This window comes from Antedon bifida, chromosome 9, assembly GCF_963402885.1.
Source record: "Antedon bifida chromosome 9, ecAntBifi1.1, whole genome shotgun sequence".
Lineage (NCBI taxonomy): Eukaryota > Metazoa > Echinodermata > Crinoidea > Comatulida > Antedonidae > Antedon > Antedon bifida.
In genome coordinates, this window is record NC_136234.1 from 21,336,146 (window position 1) to 21,360,777 (window position 24,632).

The 24,632-nt window shown below is 32.4% G+C and overlaps 2 protein-coding genes and 2 non-coding genes across 9 annotated transcripts in view; 1 reads left to right on the plus strand and 3 right to left on the minus strand.

Annotated features, from left to right (window-relative positions):
* Positions 1 to 24,632, minus strand: part of LOC144851814 (methionine aminopeptidase 1D, mitochondrial-like) — a 34,149-nt gene that overhangs the window by 9,379 nt on the left and 138 nt on the right. For 3 of the 6 annotated variants that reach the window (XM_078709443.1, XM_078709444.1, XM_078709439.1), the window contains exons 1-5: positions 2,255 to 2,282; positions 1,507 to 1,828; positions 1,117 to 1,308; positions 600 to 763; positions 218 to 315 (exon numbers count right to left, since the gene is read on the minus strand). In XM_078709443.1, coding sequence (XP_078565569.1) covers positions 218 to 315; positions 600 to 763; positions 1,117 to 1,308; positions 1,507 to 1,776 — 724 coding nt within the window. In that variant the 5' untranslated portion in view covers positions 1,777 to 1,828; positions 2,255 to 2,282. Of the gene's footprint in view, positions 1 to 217; positions 316 to 599; positions 764 to 1,116; positions 1,309 to 1,506; positions 1,829 to 2,116; positions 2,226 to 2,254; positions 2,283 to 17,959; positions 17,979 to 24,632 lie in introns of those variants that run through there. The other 3 variants (XM_078709442.1, XM_078709441.1, XM_078709440.1) reach the window with 3 other exon arrangements.
* Positions 5,565 to 24,621, plus strand: LOC144851813 (xanthine dehydrogenase/oxidase-like). The gene is made up of 31 exons (XM_078709438.1): positions 5,565 to 5,672; positions 6,014 to 6,071; positions 6,858 to 6,954; positions 7,379 to 7,487; positions 7,669 to 7,857; positions 8,028 to 8,126; positions 8,578 to 8,661; positions 8,994 to 9,135; positions 9,233 to 9,400; positions 9,688 to 9,764; positions 10,044 to 10,140; positions 10,523 to 10,632; positions 10,807 to 10,985; positions 11,307 to 11,544; positions 11,887 to 12,004; positions 12,274 to 12,325; positions 12,876 to 13,002; positions 13,257 to 13,376; positions 13,821 to 14,042; positions 14,190 to 14,323; positions 14,431 to 14,605; positions 14,954 to 15,145; positions 15,781 to 15,929; positions 16,917 to 16,998; positions 17,211 to 17,435; positions 17,846 to 17,920; positions 18,670 to 18,722; positions 19,064 to 19,220; positions 19,470 to 19,658; positions 22,851 to 23,018; positions 23,260 to 24,621. Exons 1-31 carry the CDS (start codon positions 5,622 to 5,624, stop codon positions 23,308 to 23,310), a joined length of 3,987 nt encoding a protein of 1,328 aa, XP_078565564.1. The 5' UTR covers positions 5,565 to 5,621; the 3' UTR covers positions 23,311 to 24,621.
* Trnat-ugu (transfer RNA threonine (anticodon UGU)) lies at positions 19,978 to 20,049 on the minus strand. Its single transcript has one exon. It is a non-coding gene; the product is annotated as a tRNA-Thr (tRNA).
* On the minus strand, positions 20,347 to 20,418 carry Trnat-ugu (transfer RNA threonine (anticodon UGU)). The gene has a single exon. It is a non-coding gene; the product is annotated as a tRNA-Thr (tRNA).

Below are 24,632 nucleotides of genomic sequence, written 5' to 3' on the forward strand. Positions count from 1 at the left end.
AACTATAGGGAAAATGTTTGTAAATAAACAACTTGACAGCCAAGAGGCACCTGCCTCAGTTATAGTTGTCTACATCCATACAAGTACCTCATAAACTAACCTACATATTATACAGTTCATGTTGAGCATCTCTGTAAAATTGTTATATTTATTCATATAAACAACATACACCAAAAGATTAAATGAAGGTATAATTATAAAATGTTGTCATACTTACCATTGTGGTATATACTAGGCTGACAATGAAAGGCTCTTCCAATTCCATGACCCAAAAATGATGGGGAAACTACAAACCCAGACTTGGAAGCAACTTCACTATAACAGAATAAGCATGATTCAAGTCTTTGAGTACTGTATACTGTAAACCATATTCAATTCAGTTGATATCCATATATTTTATGGCCTGTCACTCTCATTCTCATTGCTCTTTTTTATTTTATTTATTTCATGGATTACTTTTATTTTTATGTGAAGCACATAGAGGCTTTATGCATTATACGCTTAAAAGTCCAAATATGACTGTGTATGTGGTGTACAGGACACCATATGTTTTGTTCTGTAATATAAATTTTGTTGACTAAATCAAATCAAAAACTTACTGAATAGTGTTTCCTATTTCACTCAGAAGTTGGTAAGGTCCACATTTCTTGATAGCTTCATCGCGGCATTTTCTAGCCACATCCACAAGTTTTCTTCCAGTCTCATCAACATTACCAATACAGTAAGTTTCAGAGAGGTCGCCGTGGAAGCCATTATAAAAAGCCTGAATTATCAAAAACAGTTTAAGAGGATAACTGTAGGATTTGTAAAATCTCCATTTAGTAACACTAACTACAATTGAACCCTTCGCTAGTTAGTGGGTCTGTGCAAAAGCAACAATACGCTAATCTATGTGCATGGAAATTAGAATATTTAAAATCGACAAGGGTCCATCACTTGTAAATGTAAATATTAATCCACCATAAGCCAAAAACAGTGAAATGCATAACAAATTTACTCACACTAAACAGGGTTTTTTCCCCTTTCACACATACTGTAAGCCAGCATTCGTGAATTACCGATTGATCCATACACCAATAATGTATGGTTTGGGCACTGCAAGATTGACTTATTTACCGTGAAATCAACATTGACGATATCTCCATCTTGTAATTGACGGGAGTCTGGAATACCATGACACATTACATTGTTTACTGACGTACACACAGATTTTGGGTATTCTTGATATAGAAGAGTTGATGGATAGGCATCGACAGAAATGCAAGTTTCATGAATAACTTCGTCTATATAATCAGTTGTCACACCAACCTAGTGATAAAAACAAATAAATTAAGCATTTTTTACTCTCATTAATTGAATGAGAGTAATACAGTATTACAAAAAGGCTTTTAGTGTAATCCTACTAGGTATAAATATTAGGTATAATGTATACCTCCATGCTTAGTCTGAGGATGAAATGAAAATTGTTATTAGATTTGAAAAAATAAAAATACTACTATTACTAACCTTCAGCTCAGAAGCAGCAACATTTAATATTTTTCTTGCCAATCTGCAGACGTATCTCATAGAATTCATATCATTTTCCTCTAAGAAGTCAACATCCCGACTGGCTGGTGGAATTAAGCCAGATGTAACATAGTCCGGTCGCATTATATGTCTAGGTACACTACGTATTGGGCTAACCTTAGCAGGGGTCACATAGTTGTACGGAAGTTGATCAATGCTTGTTTTCAAACTCTTACTTCGGAAGAGATTAAAGAATGTCTTGACATACATGAATACTATGTGACTGTAAATGATTGCCTTTCAATAGCATTCCTGAATTAACCTATAAAAAACAATAAAAAGTTTATAAAAAAAATAACAATACTTTTTAAAAATGTTTAGTATTTTATGGTCAAGATATATTGATGATTGGCCTTTGCTGTTTAAATAAGGCAGTCATTTTAGTTTATAAACTGAACTGGCGGGGCGCACACATGGATAGAGCTGCTGAAGAGCTGGGCCGAATCGTCTCTGGGACGAATCGTCCCGCTACCAAAATAGATACTGTCGGTGTACTGTGTAGCAGCCGTAAGCTAGCCTCTGGCCTAGCTCAGTCAAAAACCACCCTCACCGTGGCATAACCTCGTACCCTATTGAAATTCACACAGTATGTTCAGAATATATTGGAAAGATCATTTATTGATGTTGCGTCGTGCGAAATGTGTGATTTAACGAGAAAAGTAGACTTTTATACGCAATGTTTACCTACCTCATGTCGTGTTTACCGCGAATGCGACGAAGCGTGACCGAAATTATGATACGCCGTTAGCGTAAACTATTATACAAAAATGTATTTATTTATAAAATATAATAAAGCTATAAAACCTGTTTATAGCATAATTTAAGTATAGTTTACACCCAAAATATAAAGGAAATACATAACATATAAAGAAATTCAAATATAAACTAAAATGTTTACAGATAAAACTTTCCAAATAAAAATGGCCTTTCATAAAATAAAGTACGCCCTCATTCGCAATACTTTTATCGAACTTTTGTTAGTAATTTTATTGCCTCTTTTTTTATCGCAATAGCCCCGCAAGAAGTGGGAACAAATATGTTTATAATTTATTTCCATTGAAATAATGTTGAACATATTACAACCTCTTGTAAACTATCATGATGGATTTTAGTAGGATTACAAAATCAGGTAAAAGAAAACCTGTTTTGCGTTGTGGTCCTGTCTTAAATACAAAAAAAATAAAAAATTCAGGAAAAAAAAAATGTTTAGTTTTGTGAAAAAGAATGAGATCGATATCTAACTTTGAATGAAGCAATTGTTGGTGAATATTTAATTTCAGTTGTTAGGTTATTCCATATGTTAGCGCTAGTTGGCAAAAGGCCTAATTGTGACAACGCCTGGCGCTACAAAAGCGGCTGTACAGTAGTAGCGGGTGGGTAAAGGTCTCGTAAAAATGACTCGATACGATTGCTTATCAATTCTCATCTATTTTGAAACTAATAACGAATTCAAACAATGGTATAACTATGCTTTGTTCTGTATATAAATACAATAGCAAATTACTGAAATAATGACAATGCTGTGGGTATCAGTGTCTGGATCTCAATGAAGACAAAATAAAATAAGCAGATAGGTAAATCAAAACGATGAAGTAAAACAGCCAGAAAAATTAGCAGAGCTTTCTGGCAACACTAGCCGTTCACCAGTGCTGTTGTTCTATATATAGTTATATAAAATGTTATGTACAAATTGTCTATTTCTCTACTATATTGACATTTAAATCAAATAAATTTACTAATAAGTACGAGTGGTAAATCATAATTGGAAGATGCATGTGAGTTTCTTTAAATCAGCACTGGAACTATTTTGAATAGTTTTACAAAATACTGTGCCTAATAGAATAAATAAAAACAATATATATAAACTGTACGTTTTATATTAATAGTGGACACATAAATAAGCCTGACTGTATAGTCCACATTTCCATGATGACATGTATTAGAGAGATACTTGAACTTTACAATTTAGTGTAAGTGATTTTCCAAATAATTTCAAATAAAATCAGTATTGATAAATCATAATATTAGGTGAGCCACTTGGGTAGCGCTCAAACAACACTATAAGTATCAGGGCTAATACCTTCGTCAGACACATTTGTAGGCCTATTAAAATGAATACCCAAAGCCTTAAGCTGTACGTTTTATATCAAAAGTCTTTGGTGTAACTTATGAATGGAAATGCGAGACAGTGTCCATAGTTCCTATTTTCATGATGGCATAATTATGTGATACATGTACGATTATTTTTATCTTGTTACCTGTTTATCTTTAATCTTGAACATGTTTGTGGAGTTAACGTATTTTTAAATAATTATATATGGGCGTTGTTTACTTGGATTGAATTCATGCCATCCATGTGATGATGCATTGATTTAGTATAAACCAGTTTCTGCAGACTTGTATTAACTTGTTATAACTAGAAGTCATGTGCATGACAATCAATTTCATTTAAACTTTCAGCCGCTTTGATTGACTTCATTCATTCATGGACTTTAGGACTTTGGAGCAGGGTTTTTGATACAAATACAAATTATTAAAAGTATATAATGGTTACATACAATAAATCCGATAATTATGTATGTATGTAAAATGTATTTCTATAAGCAAGAAGTATTTCAAAAATTAAGAATAAAATATTTGGACAAATTATTATTAGTGCTCGGGTCCCATTCGGCGACATAATTTAAAAGGTTCAGTTTTCTATGAAACATTTTGGTTAATCTTATTTCTTCAATACACTGTTAATGACAGCAAAATATTATAAAACTATATATTATATGAACTAGAATACAATCACATTTTATAAAAGGAGAATTTTCCATTGGAGAATTTTTACCTAAGAAGCTAGTTTGAAGATTCTGCGCGCGCATCACCTATACGTTTTAAAGAGAGGCTGTCTTGTCTGCATCTCCTCACTTTATCAGGGAAGAGTGAAATTACACTTACACTAATTTCACTCTTTCCTGACTGTATACAGTTAACCATCGAGTTATATTTTACTTTATGTATCAAAACCAGGAATCATCGGGTCAAAGAACTATTGGTACTAATAATGTTATGGTCGGATTCGTTTGGCATAGAATTATGATAATTTGCGGGTATTGCTAATTTAAGATGGCCTTTGAAACTATGCGCGTGATTTATCTAACTCGACTAAAAAATAAGATATATGCGTGTATACTTTTGGCGGTTAGATTGTTCTTTTGCTGTAAGGTAATGAGGTAATATATCTACTAAAAAATACATTTGAATTGCATTAACTGAATTGTGACGGTGAAATATCAATACACGTCCTGCATTTCTTCTAGATTTATATTTACAGGACGCATGATGTATAGATTTTACATGGCATAGCATACACCCCTGAGAGAATACTTGTCACGTGGAACGAGAAGCAAGACTAAGACCAACTTATACTAAGAGGACACTTCTATAAAGAGGGATGTGGACACGTTTGAGTGTACCGTACCAAAATGGTTGATTTAACCCATATTAAGGGACACATTGTTTTCCCGTCACAAAAAAACAACAAAAAAGACCAAAATGACAATTTGTTGGGTCTCGAAGGTGTCTCCTTAATAGTGGTTCTTCTACTGTAGTTGCATTGCAGATGGTAAACAAGTAAACACTAAGCAAATAAATAAAAAATTCTAAAAACAGGAAAATATGAGATAGCTTAGAAATTAAAAAATATAATACCATAGTTTCAAAATGAATACAAATAAATAAAGTTCAAAAGGACAACACTAATATAAACCATGTTTATGTATACGTCAGCCAGCCAATATAGGCAAAATAAAATAAATGCATTATCATCAAATGTTGGTAACTCCCATCTATTCATTGTCTGCGATAAATAAAACTTGGCATGGCTTCTCAATTGAAAATTCATAATTACAAAATTCATGAAAAAGAAGTCATGTGGTCATAATACACCGACAGTCATAAAAATGTTTACGTTATAAATAAGACGAGATTGTTTGGAGATCACAGTTTGACGAAGGTTAATTTAAAGTCTATGCATATCAAAGAAGACTTCATTTCATTATTCAATCATGTCTCTCAAGGAAAACGCTGTCTTGATTTTTTTCTGTAATGGACAAAAAGTAAGTTGTTAATTATTGAGTATTTTTAGTTAATTAATCATGTATATAATTTTAAGATATATAATTACGAATCAAGTTGATTGACTATTTTTTTACAAGGCTCTGTTCTCCAAAAATAGAGGAGGAGACGGACAAAGCAGACATCATTAACAATTATTATTATGGGTTCTAGCATCAGTGTTAGTGACCGCTAAAGTTTCTTTTCAGGAATTCAGTATGTCACTTAGCCTAGTTATAACTATTTAGGGAATTTATTTAGCACAATTGTTTTTATTCATTTTGCTATTTTCTAAAATCGAAAAAGACCATTTGACATTATAGTGTCTTTCTTTCATTCCTAGGTTACCGATGATAAAGTTGACCCAACTATGACGTTACTTAGTTACCTACGTCAAAAATGTATCCTTTGTTTTCAATTCAATTCTGGTTTATTAAAAATAAAATGGCATTGCAGAAGTAAATTGCGCCAAAATTACATTTAAATATACAATGTATACAAATACAAATGAGGAGTTGGGTAGCCGAGTGGTTAGGACAATTGAGAGACCCGTGTTCAATTCTCGGCAACTCCCAGTTCACTCAGCTGTAAATGAGTACCTGGTTGAAAATGCTAGGGAGAAAAGGGCGGCGTGGAAAGGAACTGGCAACCCTACCACATAATGCCGAGGCTTAGTACACTGATCTCCTAACAGCTCATTCCCCTACGTTCAGAATGAACACGGGACTCACCTTTACCTTTTATACAAATACAAATTCCATTAAGAAGTTAAAATATTACATTCAGATACAATGTACAGACAGCTATATACAAGACTGAGATCATCAAAGCGGAAAGTTTTGTATAAAATGCGCGACCTACGTATAAGCGTAGTGAAAATGTTACTGAATAATATCTTAATTTATATGATTGAATTCGTTTCCTCTGATTAAAAAAAAGAAGAATAAAATAAATGTGTTCTTCTTAAGTAATTGATGAATTTTCATTTAATTTTCGTTTGATAATATTTTTTGACACAGTTTTGCGTTTAAAATATATTTCAAATTGATGACACTAGGTATAAATCGAATCTCGACACTGGATGATAGTCAACGATGAGGAAATACTTATTAAATATAAAGATAAATTAATACTAAATCCATGCACTGTATACTGTTTATAAAAATACTTTACAAAACAATGTGTAGTAAGACTGACAGGCTCCAAACTTGGTTGTGGTGAAGGAGGTTGCGGTGCCTGCACTGTTATGATATCAAGCTATGATAGGCTGACTAAGAAAATAACGTAAGAACAAACAACCACACCCAAACTTTTGTACAGTATCAGTTACACATATAAGAAAGGGAATATAGTAAATATGGCATACTTTGTAAAGCACAGAGGAACTCTAAATTCAAGATAGAAACATGGCATTGCCTCACAAAAGCTATTTTCTTAAAATAACATGGGCTGGTTAATCCTATTTTAACACATTTCGAAATCATCGTAAATAAATGATACTAGTATTAACCATGCACAATAACATTATTTTAGAAATGGTTATAAGTTGGTATAAATTGATCTATAATACTGTAGCTACAGTCTAGCTCATTTTAAAATAATATATTAAACTAAACTGTAGGCTTATTTGGGGGCCGTCAAGGGGACATCACCCACTCCCCGCCCGTCAAATCCTGGCGCCACCACTGAATGTGATTTTTTTTATTAGTAATATATCGGCAAATGCATGCTTGACTCCTATATGTCAAGTACATATGATGGCAGTAACGACAGTTGAAGGTATTGGAAGCATAAAAGATGGACTACACCCAGTTCAGGTATATAAGTTCTTACACTGTAGTTTTTGTTATTTTGTCGATACTGTAATCATCCATTTTTTCCATTATTTACACATTATATTTCTTTGTTTAATTCTCTACATTAGCATTTCATATAAAAGTATTTCTTAAAAGTATTATATATATAATGTTAACGTTAAATACATTATTTTCGATTTAGGAACGTATTGCAAAAGCTCATGGATCTCAATGTGGTTTCTGTACCCCGGGCATTGTGATGTCAATGTACACTCTCCTGAGAAACAACCATCAACCAACAATGACAGACATTGAAGATACCTTTCAGGGAAATCTGTGTAGATGTACTGGATATCGACCGATCTTAGAAGGTTATAGGACCTTTACAAAGGTATTATAAAACATTGTTCCAGAGACTTCGGCATTAAACACTTCATTGCCTTTTTTGTTTCTTTTTAACGGTTTTATTTCAAAAACATTATTTTAAGAAGATTAAAGATGCTAGTTTTGTTAATAAATATGTTTTATTCTTATTATTTGACTGAATTTTTCTTATTTCAGGAAAATCTAAATGATGGTTTTAATGAAATAAATGCACAAGTTAACTGTTGCCAAATGAAGGATGAACAGTGCTGTAGACTTACAAATGGAAAGCGTCAGGTACTGTATAGGTTAAACATAAAATGTATAATCTTTCATAAAATGTTTATATAAATTACTTTTCTCAATCTCAATCAGAAATATTGGACATGCGCTGAATAAAATGCGTATTTTAATAGAAATCATAAGGGGAAGCTAAATTAATTCCTTTTATACTTACTTAAATCTAAAAATATTATGAGAAGAGAGAGAACTAGCAATAAATGACAGAAAGTCAAAAACAAAAAAAATAACTAACTCATGAAAGTTGAAATGGATAGACTGTGTTACCAGAGGTGGTGGTTATCGTCCCTGGATAAGTTAAGTTACAAAATTGTGACATGAGGTGACAAATTAAGATAGATTAGTAATGGAACGAATGGTGACAACTTCTGTTACAATTCATCTAACAGTGGACATACATTAACTAAGTGATTTAAAATAAGAAATTGCTAATATCATTATTTTACAGATATCCACAACACTTTTTCAACCTTCAGAATTCAAAGCATATGATCACACTAAGGAAATAATTTTTCCTCCAGAACTAATTTTGGTAAAGTTAATCTCTAAAATGTTTATTTATAGAAACTTAGATAATAATTTACTAAAGTATCTGTATGCTTTTGAAAATAGTCCGTATACAATGAACACATACATCTTTTTTTCCAATTGATCCGGTGCTTCAATCTTAAATGCTAAAGGGTACTCCACAAACAACTTGCGGAACATTTACATAAATGATGTGCAGTTAGTTGTTCCTTCGATCGTTAATTTAAAATAATGCAAATCAACAAACTATACACTTTTATACAAGTTTATTTTCATGCCAATTATTTTTCAAGTTTTTATTACAATTGTTAACATTTTATCATCTTGTCTACAAAGATGCTTGAAAGAGAAGAACCAAATCTTGTAAAGTTTGAAAGAAATGGTGTGACATGGATTAGGCCGGTAACTTTAGATCAACTCTTTGCCGTCAGAAGTCAATTTCCAAATTCAAAACTCGTTTCAGGAAACACCGAAGTTGGTATGTATAATCTGTCGACATTTGCATATGCCTACCAAAGTTAGTTGGCCAATGCAATCAAATGAATAATTGTACCCTTATTTTTTTCTTTATCTAGGCGTTGATATCAAACTAAAAAAAATGCGATATCCTATACTAGTCTCTGTAGCACACGTGACCGATTTAAACAAAATTCTTGCATGTGAGACAGGTGTAAGAATTGGAGCATCAGTAACATTGTCACGAATTGAGGATTTTTTCAAAGATGAAATGGGAAAACTTCCAGGTAAGAGAAAACAAACACAGTTAATATAGCGAACGGTTTATGTAAATAATTATAGATATACGTAGAATATTGACAAATTATTAACTGTAAGTGGTACTTTCACCGAAGATTTAAGTTGTGTTGCACTTTTGTCAATATATGCATTCATTACTTCAATATCTCCAGTAAGCTCACATAAACTGTTCAATGATCAGAAAACTAAAAACTTTTCGGGATTATACTATAGTGTTACATAACATTCTAAAGACCTACTATTACTGAAACTGCTTTATACATTCTATTTTCAGATTACCAATGTAAAAGTTTTGCCGCAATTATCGATATGCTTCACTGGTTTGCAGGTCAACAAATAAGAAACGTTGCGGTAAGACTGTAGATTCTGTATTATTAAGTACAGTTAGACAGACAGCAATATTACTAGAAATAATTGTAGAGAAGGCCTGCACTTCCTTAACACCAATTATAACCTATAAATGTTACATACAAATTGAAAATATAGATGAAATAAAAAGACAACTAAAAAATACACTTTTATCACCATTTTGGTTCAGAATTGTGTACGTGTCGGATATTCTAACGAGCGTTTTAATGTGTAAAATATCAGTATTAAAATTCCAAGTAATAATTTGATTCACTTATTCAGGGTATTGGTGGAAATATAATTACTGGAAGTCCAATATCTGACCTAAACCCAATACTGATGGCCGCTGGATGCACTCTAGAATTTGCTGACACAAAAGGTACATCTTAATTGTAGCTTTCGCCAGTGACATCATTAAAGTCAAAAAGCAACATTCGGTTTCTGTTATTGTAGCTATAGAGTTATTTCTTCAAGTTGGCTCATTAAGTACACTTGGTCAAAACATGGATAGATGAGAGAGAAGGATTTGTAATAATCTGAGATATATCGATCGATCTGGACCGCCAACAATGTTAAAAAACAAACAAAATTGTTTTAGCTTCGCATGCGCCGTTATAACTTAGCAACCCTCTTGCAAAGATGAAAAACTAGCCAATCAGCAGACACTTTACAATAATACAATCTTTTGATTCATGACAAAACAGTAGCCTAGCCATATTGAAAACAAACAAGTATTTCCATTATTATTAATTTGTACACAGGTGTGCATCGTTCATTACCAATTGCCGAACATTTCTTTACTGGTTACAGACAGAATGCAATGAAACCAAATGAAACGCTTGTATCAATACATATTCCATATACAAAAAAGGTAAACAAATATGTTGCAAATACATTAACTAGACTTTACAAGACAACTTTGATCATAAGTAAGTAATCTAACCAATGACTTTTTCTAACATTTTGATGTATTGATACTTATTTCTAATTTAGTGGTACACATGAACACATTTTTAAAGATTATTTTCTTCTTTTTTTTGTGCAGACTGAACACTTCAAAGCGTTCAAGCAAGCACATCGTCGTGATGACGACATAGCAATAGTGAATGCTGCATTCAGAGTTGATCTACATGATGGAGTTGTTCATGACTCTTCAATGGCTTTTGGAGGAATGGCGCCCACGACAAAGATGGCAAAGCAAACAATTAACAAGATAGTTGGAAGGTATGACCAGCATCGGAAATGATGGCACTAACTAGCCTAGCTCACGACGATTTAGACCATGTGTGAAATAGATCCATCCTGTAACAATGTTAGGGTTTTTGTGCACGTTTAAAATTTGGAAAAGGGGTTCTCAGGAGGTATAATTTAGGATGAAAAATACCCGAAAGCCTAGGTTTTCCCCGCGCACAAAAAAAAGGCACTATTGCATTGGTTTTGAAACATTTGTGACGTAATCATAATAATATGAAAAAGGGCAAAATATAATATTAGTATTACTAATGTTTATCTATCTATCCGTTAACGTATCCTGTTTATTTTCAGACTGTGGGATCAGTCGTTATTCGATGATGTCATTGCTTCACTTGCCAATGAGATGACTCTAGCACCTGGTGCTCCAGGTGGTATGACCGAATACAGACAGTCACTTGTCCTAAGTTTCTTTTTTAAGTTTTACCTCAGTGTAAATCAAAAAGTGAATGGTCTGAATGCACCACTATCTTACACGTCAGCAACGCTTCCTTTTAAACGAGATGAAGCCAAAAGCACTCAGATGTTTCAGGTAAGCAATTTCTTACTGTTGCTGGATTCTCGAATCACAATCACATCTCAGGTTCAGTTGGTGAACAATATATCCCATAGTCATTGTTGCATTTGGTTTAACCTGTATTATCCCCGTGTAACGAAAGTCCAATGCGACCGACGACAATAAACCACAAGGAGAACCCAACTTGTACTAATACAGGAATCATTGTCGCAAAATACATAGGCCAAGACCACAATCTACCAACACAGTTTAATATAATATTACTTAAAATTCAAATTACTTTTTTTTGGGTAAATTACCGTACATTATTTTACAGTCTCTGTTGACTGTCAAATATTATGTACTAATTAATTGCAGGAGGTTGCTAACGATCAGTCACTGATTGATCCCGTAGGAAGACCATTGGTTCACCTATCAGCTTATCAGCAGGCTACAGGCGAAGCTGTCTACGTTGATGATATTATTGCACTTAAAAGTAAGACTATGTGTATAACGAACGAAGTAATAATGGAAACAGTTAATTTAGGATTTAAACACATATACGTCGACCCCAGCGTTTCGTATGGTATCGTCCTGGATTGTTACTGCTGCTACTAGGCGTATAAGTAGTATTATATTGTTTTGAACTTGAATAAAAAATGGCGGTTATGTTAATAATTTATAAATAAAATCATAAAGGAAAGGAACTCTAATTGTATGTGAATGGATTCATATAAATATTATTTGATGTTTTATTTCTGATAGATGAACTTTATATGGCCGTTGTATTCAGTCAGAAGGCCCATGCAAAAATAAAGTAAGTTATTTTGTTACGATGTAGTTTAAACATTACTGTTTTCAGCAGAGTATATAAAGCATTATGTAATACGACAAAATATTCTTGTATTTGTATCTCAAATTAGTTACAATATTAAATAAATTTGGTCAAATAAGATAAATATAAACATTTTAGAAAGTGAGTAACATTTCACATTTTTTTCCAATCTTGGATGGTGTACTGTACTTTATATAAAATCATAAACAACCCACATATAATAACTAGAAGTTAATTAATTTATAAACGTGAAGATCTATTAGTACGATAGAGCGTGACTAGTTTTCTTTTGTACGCATGTGTAACAGAGATACTACTAACTAATGTATTTGCTGGTTGTAATTCTCATTAAAAATATAAAGTCGCTTAAAATCTTATTCAGTTTAAAACAAAAAGTTTACATTTTGGTTGAAAAATGTTTTTTAAATGTTGGTTGAATTGAAATATGAAATCCGGGAAACTTTTTTTTAACTCGGTCAAAGCACAGTCTTCAGTAACCGTTTACAATTTTTTTCTTGTAAATGTACAATAGATGCGTTGACGCTACATCAGCATTGAGCATGCGTGGTGTGCATGCTTTTATTGATCACAAAGACGTCCCTGGAAGTAACTTGATTGGTGATATCGTACAAGATGAAGAACTTTTTGCAACTGATAAAGTATACATTTTAAATTTTCACATTCAATGACAACATACAGTTTAATAGCCTTTATTTATTTTGAATTATTAGTTTCTCTTTGACAAGTTATGTTATGTTTTATTGTTCTGGAAAGTAGATCAATTTTCAAATATGAGTTTGACCTAGTTTAAAACTATCATTGTTGATAAAAATTAATTATAAAATACCAACAAATCAGAACTTAGTCTTTCGGTATCAAGTTATCATTACCAGTCTTATATCTTTGCAATAAGGTAACTTGTGTTGGTCAGTACATTGGGGCAATTGTAGCAGATGATCAGGAAATTGCACAGAGAGCCGCTAGGATGGTGCGCGTAGAGTACCAGGAATTGGAACCTATAATATCTATCGAAGTATGTACAGTAGTTTTATAGATAACAAGAGTATAGAGAGTAATAATTATGTGCTTTAAAAACACATAAAACGAAACTATAGAATAAAAGAAGATTTGAAACATTGGACACTGCTTTATTCAAAGCATTTCACAATTCAACACGTCTCTTATTGTCAATTGGATCATGAATCCGATTGGGTTCATAGTTCTAATTCAAACAGAGAGGTTGGAAATAGGAATAACCTACAGGAGGTGGAACCAATAAGGAAACAGTTTCTTTAATCTTCTCAATATATAGTGAAATACACAAACATACCGAATAACAAAAACATGAGACGGGACACTTCCAAAGTGAACTAGATCACTGTCGATTGGGGACCCTTAATCAGTATAAAGTAGGCTACTGTATACTGTTTTATTTAACGTGGTACGTTGTACATTACAAAACTATATTAATTTTCAGGATGCTATAGCAAAAGAAAGTTATTTTAAACCAATACAAAGAATAGAAAAAGGTAACATGACAAATGGGTTTGAAAGTTCAGACCAAATAATTGAGGGTGAAATGCGAGTGGGCGAACAGGAGCATTTCTACTTGGAGACACAATCATGCATCGCAATACCGAAGCAAGAAGAAGATTTTATGGAAGTATTTTCGGCTACTCAGGATCTTCAGTTAGCCCAGGTAACATACACTTATGTAAACTAGTTTTATATTAACAGTAAGTTATGTAGTATTTAAGTCAGTTGTAAATAGATCTAAGGTGCATAAACGAAAACAAAAATACTGCGCATTTACAAAAACAATCAGATACATTATATTCATTTACAGATTACAATTGCTAATGTATTGGGAGTGAAATATCACAAAGTTAATATTCGGACTAAACGACTTGGAGGTGCATTTGGCGGAAAAGAAACTAGAAGTTGCAACTTATCTGCAGCTCTTGCTGTTGCAGCCAAAAGGTAACTTGATTTATTAATCTGAATCTGTAAATGTAACAAAATTGATTTATTACGAATTTAGACTGTTTTAATATAGTATCAACTGTTATGCACACCTCTTTATTTAGAGTTGGACGACCAGTGAGGTGTATGCTTGACCGCGACGAGGATATGACGAGTACGGGAACCAGACATGCTTTTCTTGGACGTTATAAAGTTGGCTTCTCCAATGATGGTAAAATACAAGCACTCAAGATTTGCCTATATGCTAATTCAGGAAATTCTACGGATATGTCAGTTATGGTAATTTTCCTAATTTCCTTGATCATTAGCATGTTCATTAGACACGTTAGAATTTTTAAAAAATACTGTAGAACATTTATATTATGTCGGTCAACAATCTTCTGACGAAAGGCTGTTACAATATCATATCCCGTACTCGTAATAAACACAGATTACAAATATTTCTTCCTACTTTTGGTTCATTAGATTTATTAGTAAACGGTTTGTAACTAGCTCTATCACATTTCAGACATTTTAAAATTGATCAAGACAAGATCTATTCAATAAAAGATTTAACAAATAAAAGGCCTATCGCTAGGTGTGGGGTGTCAGATGTAAAATACAATGTCTTTCATTTGTATTCACAAGGTCATGGAAAGAGCTTTGGATCATTTACAAAATGCATATTACCTTCCTAATGTGGACTCTTGTGGATACTGCTGTAAGACAAACATACCCTCTAACACAGCCTTCAGGGGATTTGGACGTCCACAAGCATACTTGATTATAGAAAACGTGATGACTGAAATATCATTGTCGTGTGGTGTAAGACAGAAAACGGTAGGCCATCGTTTGAATATTTATAGGTTTTATATTCTTTAACAAAAATAATGGCACACATCACACACGCAATTTCTACACTTGAACTTGAAAAACTATTAAAAAGCTTGCTGGTGACGCTACGTAATACGAAATAATAGAGAAAAACCATTCGAGAAAAAAGCAAAACAATAACTGTCATGGATGTTTAAAAGAGTTAAGAATATAAATAAATAAGAGTAGGTAAAATGTTTTCATGGCCCGACACAATCATGTATTGCAGTACCGATGCGAGAAGAATTGGTGCTGCCAATCAGGATCTTAAGTTGACGCTTACACGAACCCCAATGGCAATTGGGCAATCTCATTTCTTTTCATAAACACTGTATTATATTTAATTAAGTTTCTCTTTTATATATTTTGATTAAGACAGGACCACAATGTAAAACAGATACACTGTTATCTGATTGTTTTATCCTGTATAAATATATTATTTATTATTATTATTATAATTAAGATAGACTTAAGTAAAATAGATAAAAGTAAAATCCAAAATAATCAAATTGGTTTACAGTTGATCTTATCACAAAAGAATGTAAATTGAAACTTATTATATAACATAATAATGTATGTTTATAATCAAACTGTATTTTTAGGTACGAGAGTTAAACTTTCTTCAAGAAGGCCAATCGACATATTACAATCAAAAGGTTGATGACGTACGCTTGGTAAAGAGGTGTTGGGATGAATGCTTAGAGAAAAGTGATTACGAAGAAAGGCAATCAAAAGTAGCTGATTTCAACAGGTCAGCTTTGTATTGGCAAATCGGTATCAATAAATTATAGTTTAAACAACACAACACATTTGTTGGTATTGGTAATATTAATTGGAATAAGGAAATGTATAAAGTTTAAACCACAACCAATTAAAAAACTACTGATAATTCCAGTAGACCTAAAGAATGAGTAGTAGCCACACACATATACTTGGTAATTATTAACTAATAAGATTTTGCAGTATAACATGCTTACTAGGTTGGTTGCTATGTTGCTAGGACAAACTATATTGTTAGTTTAGCAATTGTTATCAATTCTATATTCGTAGACCTCTCGCCCTCCCCGGCCCTCCCCGGCCCTTTGATATTTGATCTTGTTCTTTCACCAACTGTGCTCCAATGCCATGGAATCGCCTGCCATCTCATATTCAAAACTCTAGTACATTATATACATTCAAGTCTAGCTTAAAGACTCATTTATTCACCATGTCTTATACTGAAAACTTGTAGCGTATTTGTAATGTTTGTAGTCTTTAAGATTTGTAACTTTTTTCATGTTCTTTGTTGTCAGTAGCGCAGTGAGCGTCTTTTTTTAGACGGATGCTTGCGCTTTACAAATTTCCATTATTATTATTATTATTATTATTATAATAAATGTGTTAATTCTTTATTTGACTGTAACTTTATTTGACTAGTAATTTTTAACTTAGAGTCCCTAGTCGTCGTCTTAGAAGAACTGGTGAACCATGACTTCACTGTTGGTTGGGAAATGAAATAAATAAATAAAAATTATTAATAGAATAGGTTGCATATAGAATATTTTATTTATACTTTTATATTCTAAGAAAAGCTGAACCAATTTGTGTTAATCTTCCCTAAACCCTAATACTTACTAAATGTTACAATTGCAAATAAACGCTTGTTAATGTATTTTAAGTGTTATTATATAACTGAATCTTACAATGTCAATACATTATAATTTTAATCATTTTCTTAATACTTTTATTATTAATTTAGATCAAATAGATGGAGAAAAAGAGGTTTATCTATAATTCCACTTTTATATGGAGTTGGTTTTACTGCAATGCATATGAATAAGGTATCATTAATAAACATTAATTACACTGCACTTAGGAACCACTTAAACAATTTAACGACAACTAAGCATTTCTAAGTCACATGTACATCTTGCTTAGTCAAATAGAATTATTTTATTTGTAAACGTTTGAATTTATAAATATCCTATTTTGAAGCCGAGATGGTTAGATGTCAGCAGTTTTACATCCTAATTGTTTATATTCTTGTTTATAGGCAGGAGCATTTGTCATTATCTATCAAGATGGCAGTGTTTTACTGTCTCACGGTGGGGTTGAGATGGGACAGGGGTTGAATACCAAAATGCTTCAAATCGCAAGTCGCACGTTGAAAATTTCATCTGATCAGATTTTCACAGATGAAACGTCAACAAACACAGTTCCAAATACTTCTCCAACTGCTGGAAGCATTAGCTCAGATCTAAATGGGATGGCTGTTAAGGTGATTTGATTCTCTATGTATGGTAAAATTCTAAACATCAATAAAACTGTACTTGGTATCTGATATTTTTCTGTATATTCGAATGAACCGTTATATTTAGTTTGGTAAAAAATAATCCAATTTAATGGTTTCACGTTAGTGCTGGTCTATTCTATTCTTATTGGTATTAGTAGGCCTACTTACCAAGCAATGTCTTGGCATATGCTACCAAAAGTAGTATATGTAATACTAGAATTTTATTTTCACGTTTTTACATTTGACATTTTTGCACATTTCACGACTCAACAGCCCGTCTAAATATATCATAGTCATATTAGTGACAAATCATTTTGTTGAATATTGTGATTGCTTGCTATTTCCAGAAGGACATCTACATTTTTACGTTGCAAAATATATACTTTTCTTTTAAGATCGCATGCGAAAAACTATACAACCGACTTGAACCATACAGAAAACAGGAACCTAACAAAACATGGAGTGACTGGGTAAGCTTATAGTAATACAATTAAAGCAACTTGTCTTACCTGATTTAACTCTTCGTATAACGTTGACCCTATCTTGCTAATGTTTATATAATCCACAAACGATTATCATGCCAATCCAATGTAAGAATATAAATAATAGTAATTTAGGCATACTTGCTAAATTAAAACTTCCTAGGTACTGTACTTCTATGGCCACCATGCATTGTTTTCAGTAGATTGCATAGTGCAGCTGTATATCTGCATATAACAGCTACATCTAAATAAGTATTGTTGACTGAATATGGACTGTTGCAGCGGAAGACTTTGTAAACGTTAACGCTTGGTTCTCACTAGGACGTAGCGCAACGCAAGTAATTGGTTAAATCGTGATTATTTGCGTGCACTCTTGAGTTGCGTCGTACCCAAGCTTTATATACGGATAACGTCCTATTTGTTTATATGTTTAATAAAGTACCGTGTTAGTTTTGATGACGTCGGCAGTAGAGCGTAAACATTCATTTGTCCACATTTTTACGTTGATAAAACGTATGAATGTTTTATGAAATTTACAGACGTATAGAAACATTTCTTTAAATTCTTATAAATAATGATAACAATAAGCTGCACCTCTTAAACGTAATAAAACAGTTTGAAAACTTACAACACAAACTAGCATGTAGGTCTACTAAATTCAAGAACTAGCCCTTTTTATGTTAATTCTCTAGGTATTAAAACTGTATTGTAAACTTGTATTCATTACTATCTAATAGATTAAAGCAGCCTACAAAGATCGAGTTAGCTTGTTTGCTACGGGATTTTACAAGTAGGTATTAACCCATTTCACTCTTTTCTGGTATAACATATAAAACACATAACCTCTTCATTTTAAAACAAGGTTTATGAACATTTCATCCAGTTTTAAATTACAATAGAGCTGATGTTTAGTATTTATATACGAGTTTGTTTGATTTCAAGTATGACATTTAAAGTATATGGGTGATGAAAAGGGACTAAACGCAAAATAGAAATAATTATAATTATATAAAAAAAAAAAGCATTTGCATCATTATTTCATACGGTATATATTTTGTGCAATTTGTAATGCAATTGCAATTTATAAACGTTCTTGTGTGATATGACTTTACTAATATTTGATTGTAAAAGAACGCCGTTGAGAAGTGAACCGTTTCACTACTTTACAAGCGGTGCGGCGGTTTCCGAAGTTGAAATTGATTGTCTGACTGGTGATCACGTGGTGCTGCGTACTGATATTGTCATGGATGTTGGAGACAGTATCAACCCCGCTATTGACATCGGACAGGTATAATAATATAATGTGTTTTCTCAATTAATGTACATTTTTCTTGTGGTTGATGCGAATTATGGAAATAATTTAACGGTAAAAATGTCATATTATGTTTTCAAATCCATCTATAGCTAAGTTGTTAAAACTTGACTTCATTAATATGACGTATTTCAAATTCAGATCAAATAAAGTTTGTAAATTAAATGAATTTAATCATGGAGTAAAGAATAATTATTATTATATACTCCATCATATAATACACAGATCGAGGGCGGTTTTATACAAGGTTACGGCTTATTTACGCTAGAAGAGCACCGCTGGAGTCCTAGTGGTGAACTACTGACAAAGGGACCAGGGTTTTACAAGATACCAAGTTTTACAGATATTCCTGTTGAATTCAATGTTAGTTTGCTTGATGGAGTACCTCATACGAAAGTAGTTTGTTCATCAAAGGTAATAAATGTTATATGAATATTATATATATCTTAAATGATGTATTTTTTTAAACGTTGTTTTATATCTTTGTATATAATGTCTATGAGATGTATATAAATGGGTATGAATTAACAGTGTATGAAACAATACGGTATGTATATATATATATATATATATATGTATATATATATGGTTGCTGTTTGTATGTATATATATATATATAAATCATACTGTAAATTATAGAAACAGTGCTCATATTCGGAACATGATCTCATAATCGCGTCGAGCATAGCTCATTGGCGAAAGTTCCGTATTTTTTTTTAGTTGTATGAAAAAATGTCTCTGGCGGGATTCGAACCTGCAACCTCTCGCTTACAGGGCGAGTATCATACCACTAGACCACAGAGCCATGTATGGTATTATCACAGATTTTCACCCACCAGATACATTCTCTCATACAACAAACGCCCTCACAATCAGTGGAGGCTTAACAAGTCAGAATAAATTCCAACTTTAATTCGCAACGGTTTTTTAAATAATATTGTGTATATGTAAATCAATGATGTTGCGTAGCACTGTGTAAATTATATATAAATCATACTGTAAATTATAGAAACAGTGCTCATATTCGGAACATGATCGCATAATCGCGTCGAGCATAGCTCATTGGCGAAAGTTCCGTATTTTTTTTAGTTGTATGAAAAAATGTCTCTGGCGGGATTCGAACCTGCAACCTCTCGCTTACAGGGCGAGTATCATACCACTAGACCACAGAGCCATGTATGGTATTATCACAGATTTTCACCCACCAGATACATTCTCTCATTTTTTCATACAACTAAAAAAAATACGGAACTTTCGCCAATGAGCTATGCTCGACGCGATTATGAGATCATGTTCCGAATATGAGCACTGTTTCTATAATTTACAGTATGATTTATATATAATTTACACAGTGCTACGCAACATCATTGATTTATATATATATATATATATACAAACAGCAACCATGGCAAAAGAAAGGCCCCACAGCATTCGATGTGACTATGGGTAGTTATGATGGCGCAGAAACATGTGAACTTGTTGGAAGCTTCCTGTTACACCAATTACAACAGAAACTAGGAATCAACATAGGACTTTACAGAGATGACGGCCTTGCCGTTACAGACACCACACCTAAAAGCACAGAAAATATTAAATAAGGCATAGGGCCTATGCCAAATATTCAAAGATAACGGCCTACGCATTACCATAGAAGCAAACAAACAAGTCATCAACTTCTTAGACGTCACACTCAACCTAGCGAAGAACACATACCAGCCCTACACCAAACCAAACGCCACGTTACAGCATATCCATCAACAAAGTAACCACCCACCGATCATCCTAAAGAATATACCCGCCGGAATAAACAAACGACTCTCGTCCTTGTCATCCGACAAGAATTCATTCAACCAAGCCGCCCCTGTATACCAGAAAACTCTCAACGACAGTGGATACCAGTACACACTAAAATACGAGCCAGTAACCCAGACAAGACGAAAAAACAGACAACGAAAACGACATTCTGTGGTACAACCCACCGTTCAGCAAAAACGTCAGCACAAACATTGGACAGAAATTCCTATCCCTAGTAGACAAACATTTTCCAAAAGATAACAAACTAAGAAAAATCTTCAACCGAAACACTATCAAGATTAGCTACAGTTGTATGAACAATATTAAACAGATAATAGACAGCCACAACAAGAGAATACTCAACCAGCCCGAAACAACATCCGTGGAAAACACGCAAGAAAACAAAACATGCAACTGCCGACAGAAAAACACATGCACGCTAAACGGAAATTGCCTACAATCATCTGTAATATACCAAGCCACACTTACACGCAAAGACAAATCCACCTCGGAAACTTATATCGGACTCACTGAAAATGATTTTAAAACACGATACAGAAATCACACCTCATCATTCCGTAATACACGTTCTAGAAACTCAACCGAACTCAGTAAACATATTTGGACACTCAAGGACAACAACACAGACTATTCAATCTCATGGCGCATCTTGGCATCTACTAAAGCATATAGTAGCGCAAACAAAAAATGCAACCTCTGCCTCAAAGAGAAATTATTTATCATCCGCCACCCTGAATTATCGACATTAAACAAACGTAACGAACTTGTGTCCGCCTGCCGGCACAGAAAGAAAGCATTGTTACATAATAGCTGACATTCCAAAACATATATTACCTGTAAATGCTAATTCTACAAGTAAATGTACTTATAAGTAACGTTGTAATTGATTCTTCTCATTATAGTCTCCTGATGAGTGAGTTGCACGACTCACGAAACAAGCCTGTAGAGACCAAACTGTAGTTTTTACTTCTTTTCCAGACTTAACGTATATATATATATATATATATATATAACTTTTCTGGCTGTTTTACTTATCGTTTTGATTTAGCTTTTCGCTTTTTTTTGTATCTCCATTGAGATCCAGCCACTGATACCCACAGCATTGTCATTTTTTCAGTAATTTGCCTTTGGATTTATATATAAATATATGTATTTGTGGGTGTCTGTGTACAATGTGAACAAATATAAGAAAACCATGAAAACAGGAGGATAATATTGGAAACAATATGTGAAAAATTAAAATTTACAAAAATTACTGATAAATTTTTGTTTTTGATTTTGAGCAGAATAATAAAGAAAAATGTAAGATATTAACGGAAAACAATATAATTAAAGAAAGAAAATATAAAGACAGATATTACTGATTTATTTGTAATGTATTTAATTATGATATGAAAGAATAAAGGTGGTGGTTCACGCCACAAAAGAGAAAAAAAGGTAATAAATGAAGTTAAAAATATTTTTTTTTAAATAAATAAAAACATCACAATTAATATTTGTTACTATTAATTGTGGAATTTCTATCATGTTTTCCCTCCTTATATTTTTTACATTAATTAACATCCTGTCTCCGTTTTGTCTTTTAAAAAGACGCAATAATTAATTAACTTGAGTTTCAAAATTCTGTTACAACATTCCATCGAATCAATATTAACGTCACAACAACTACTTTATAATACAAGTTGATGGGTTTATAATTCTCACCATAATTAATAGAATAAATTAAATAACACATCTGAACGCCAATTACAAGAAGGATGTTAAGCCTACTCTACCATATTTCTTTCACAGGCGATTGGTGAACCTCCTCTTTTCTTGGCAGGGTCCGTTTTCTTCGCAATAAAAGAAGCTATTCTGGCTTCAAGAAAGGATTGTGGTATAGAGGGAAGTTTTCGATTGGACAGTCCAGCAACTGCTGAACGAATAAGGATGGCATGTAGTGACACATTCACCGAAAAGGTATGAATAAACAATAATGAATTCATCTTTTTATTTCGGAATACCATGATGACATAATAATTATATCCATAGCAAAAAAAAGGATGAGTATTTCGATATGTAATCAATTATATTTTTAAGTGAAGTGCTGTTATGCAAATTTTATTTATTCTTAAATTCAGAAAACATATTGTTTTTAACAAAATCATACAAAAGAAAGAATTGAAATGTTTCTATTGATAACGATTTAATTATCTTTCAGTTTCCACCAGCTGTCAATGGAACCTTCACACCATTTTTTATTCGTTCATAAGTTTGTCATTGTTTTCCTTAATTGAAGATTAAAGAGGTAGAAAGAGATCAAATATATACACAATAATCATAACTAAATGTCAATATTATTGTAACAATTAGCCTATTATAATAATAATAATAATAATAATAAATAACATTTATAAAGCGCAAGAGACAAAGGTTTCAAAGCGCTGTGTTTATAATAATTATGATAAGTATTTCGAGTTTCTTGTATGTATTATATGTATACAAAGTTTGTTCCAACATCATTATAATAATTCATTCTTTTATGTTGACTTACAGACTGTAAATGGGTTATACAGTAACATGCGGGTTATTTTTTTATTTTATTTACAAAACGCAGTAAACAATGTTCTTTTCAATATATCTGAAATAATTGTTAAAGATATTTTTAAAATATTAGCTTGGATAGATATTTAACAAGATGATAAAGAATATCATATCCAATTGTATTGGATGTAAAATGTAGTTGATTGGTAATGATATCACAATATCATAAGGTTGAAACCATACGAATTATTACATATGCACGATGAGATTGACTGTTACTGCATAGGTTGCATTATCTTGAAATTAGCAAACTGTCCTGTGTATATATGGCTTATTAGAAAAAGAGGCTAAATTTACGATATATACTAGATTATTTCCTGTATGTATGTATTACACTTATAGATATTCTATACATTTATTACGAAAATATTCAGTAACGTTTGATCTTGAACAATAGATATTATTAGTGTTTACACATCATAGGGCTGCTGTACAAGGCTCGTTGATATGTGATTTATAATTATAACTAAATCATATTTGATTGTTATTCATGAATATTGTAGGATTCCAATAAACTAAACATAAATTGGAATTTAGATATGAAGATCGTGGGGATGTTTATCAAAGTCAATTGAGCCGATGATAGATACGTACGTATTTTCATCATTTGTATCTTCTTCCTGATGGAAATTAAAAACATAAAGAACATTCTCTTGATAAATGTCATTTGCAAGTGGATGCGAATTGTTTTTATCACCACGTGATTTCAGGAGACGATAAATTCTAAAGATACTGATAATTAAGATAAACACAACAGCTTTAATCACATCGACTCAAAACAAGACCATTTGAATTAGTGTTTACCGACCAACCAACCGACCGACCGACCGACCAACCGACCGACAAAGCTAGCTGTAGAGTCGCGTTGCACGCGGTTTATAACCATAATTTAGCATGATATGTATTTAGGCATATTTGACTACAATTCATTTTGTCTATCTTATATTCTTTTGCTAATAATGTTACGGTATTTAAGAGGACTAAAATAAT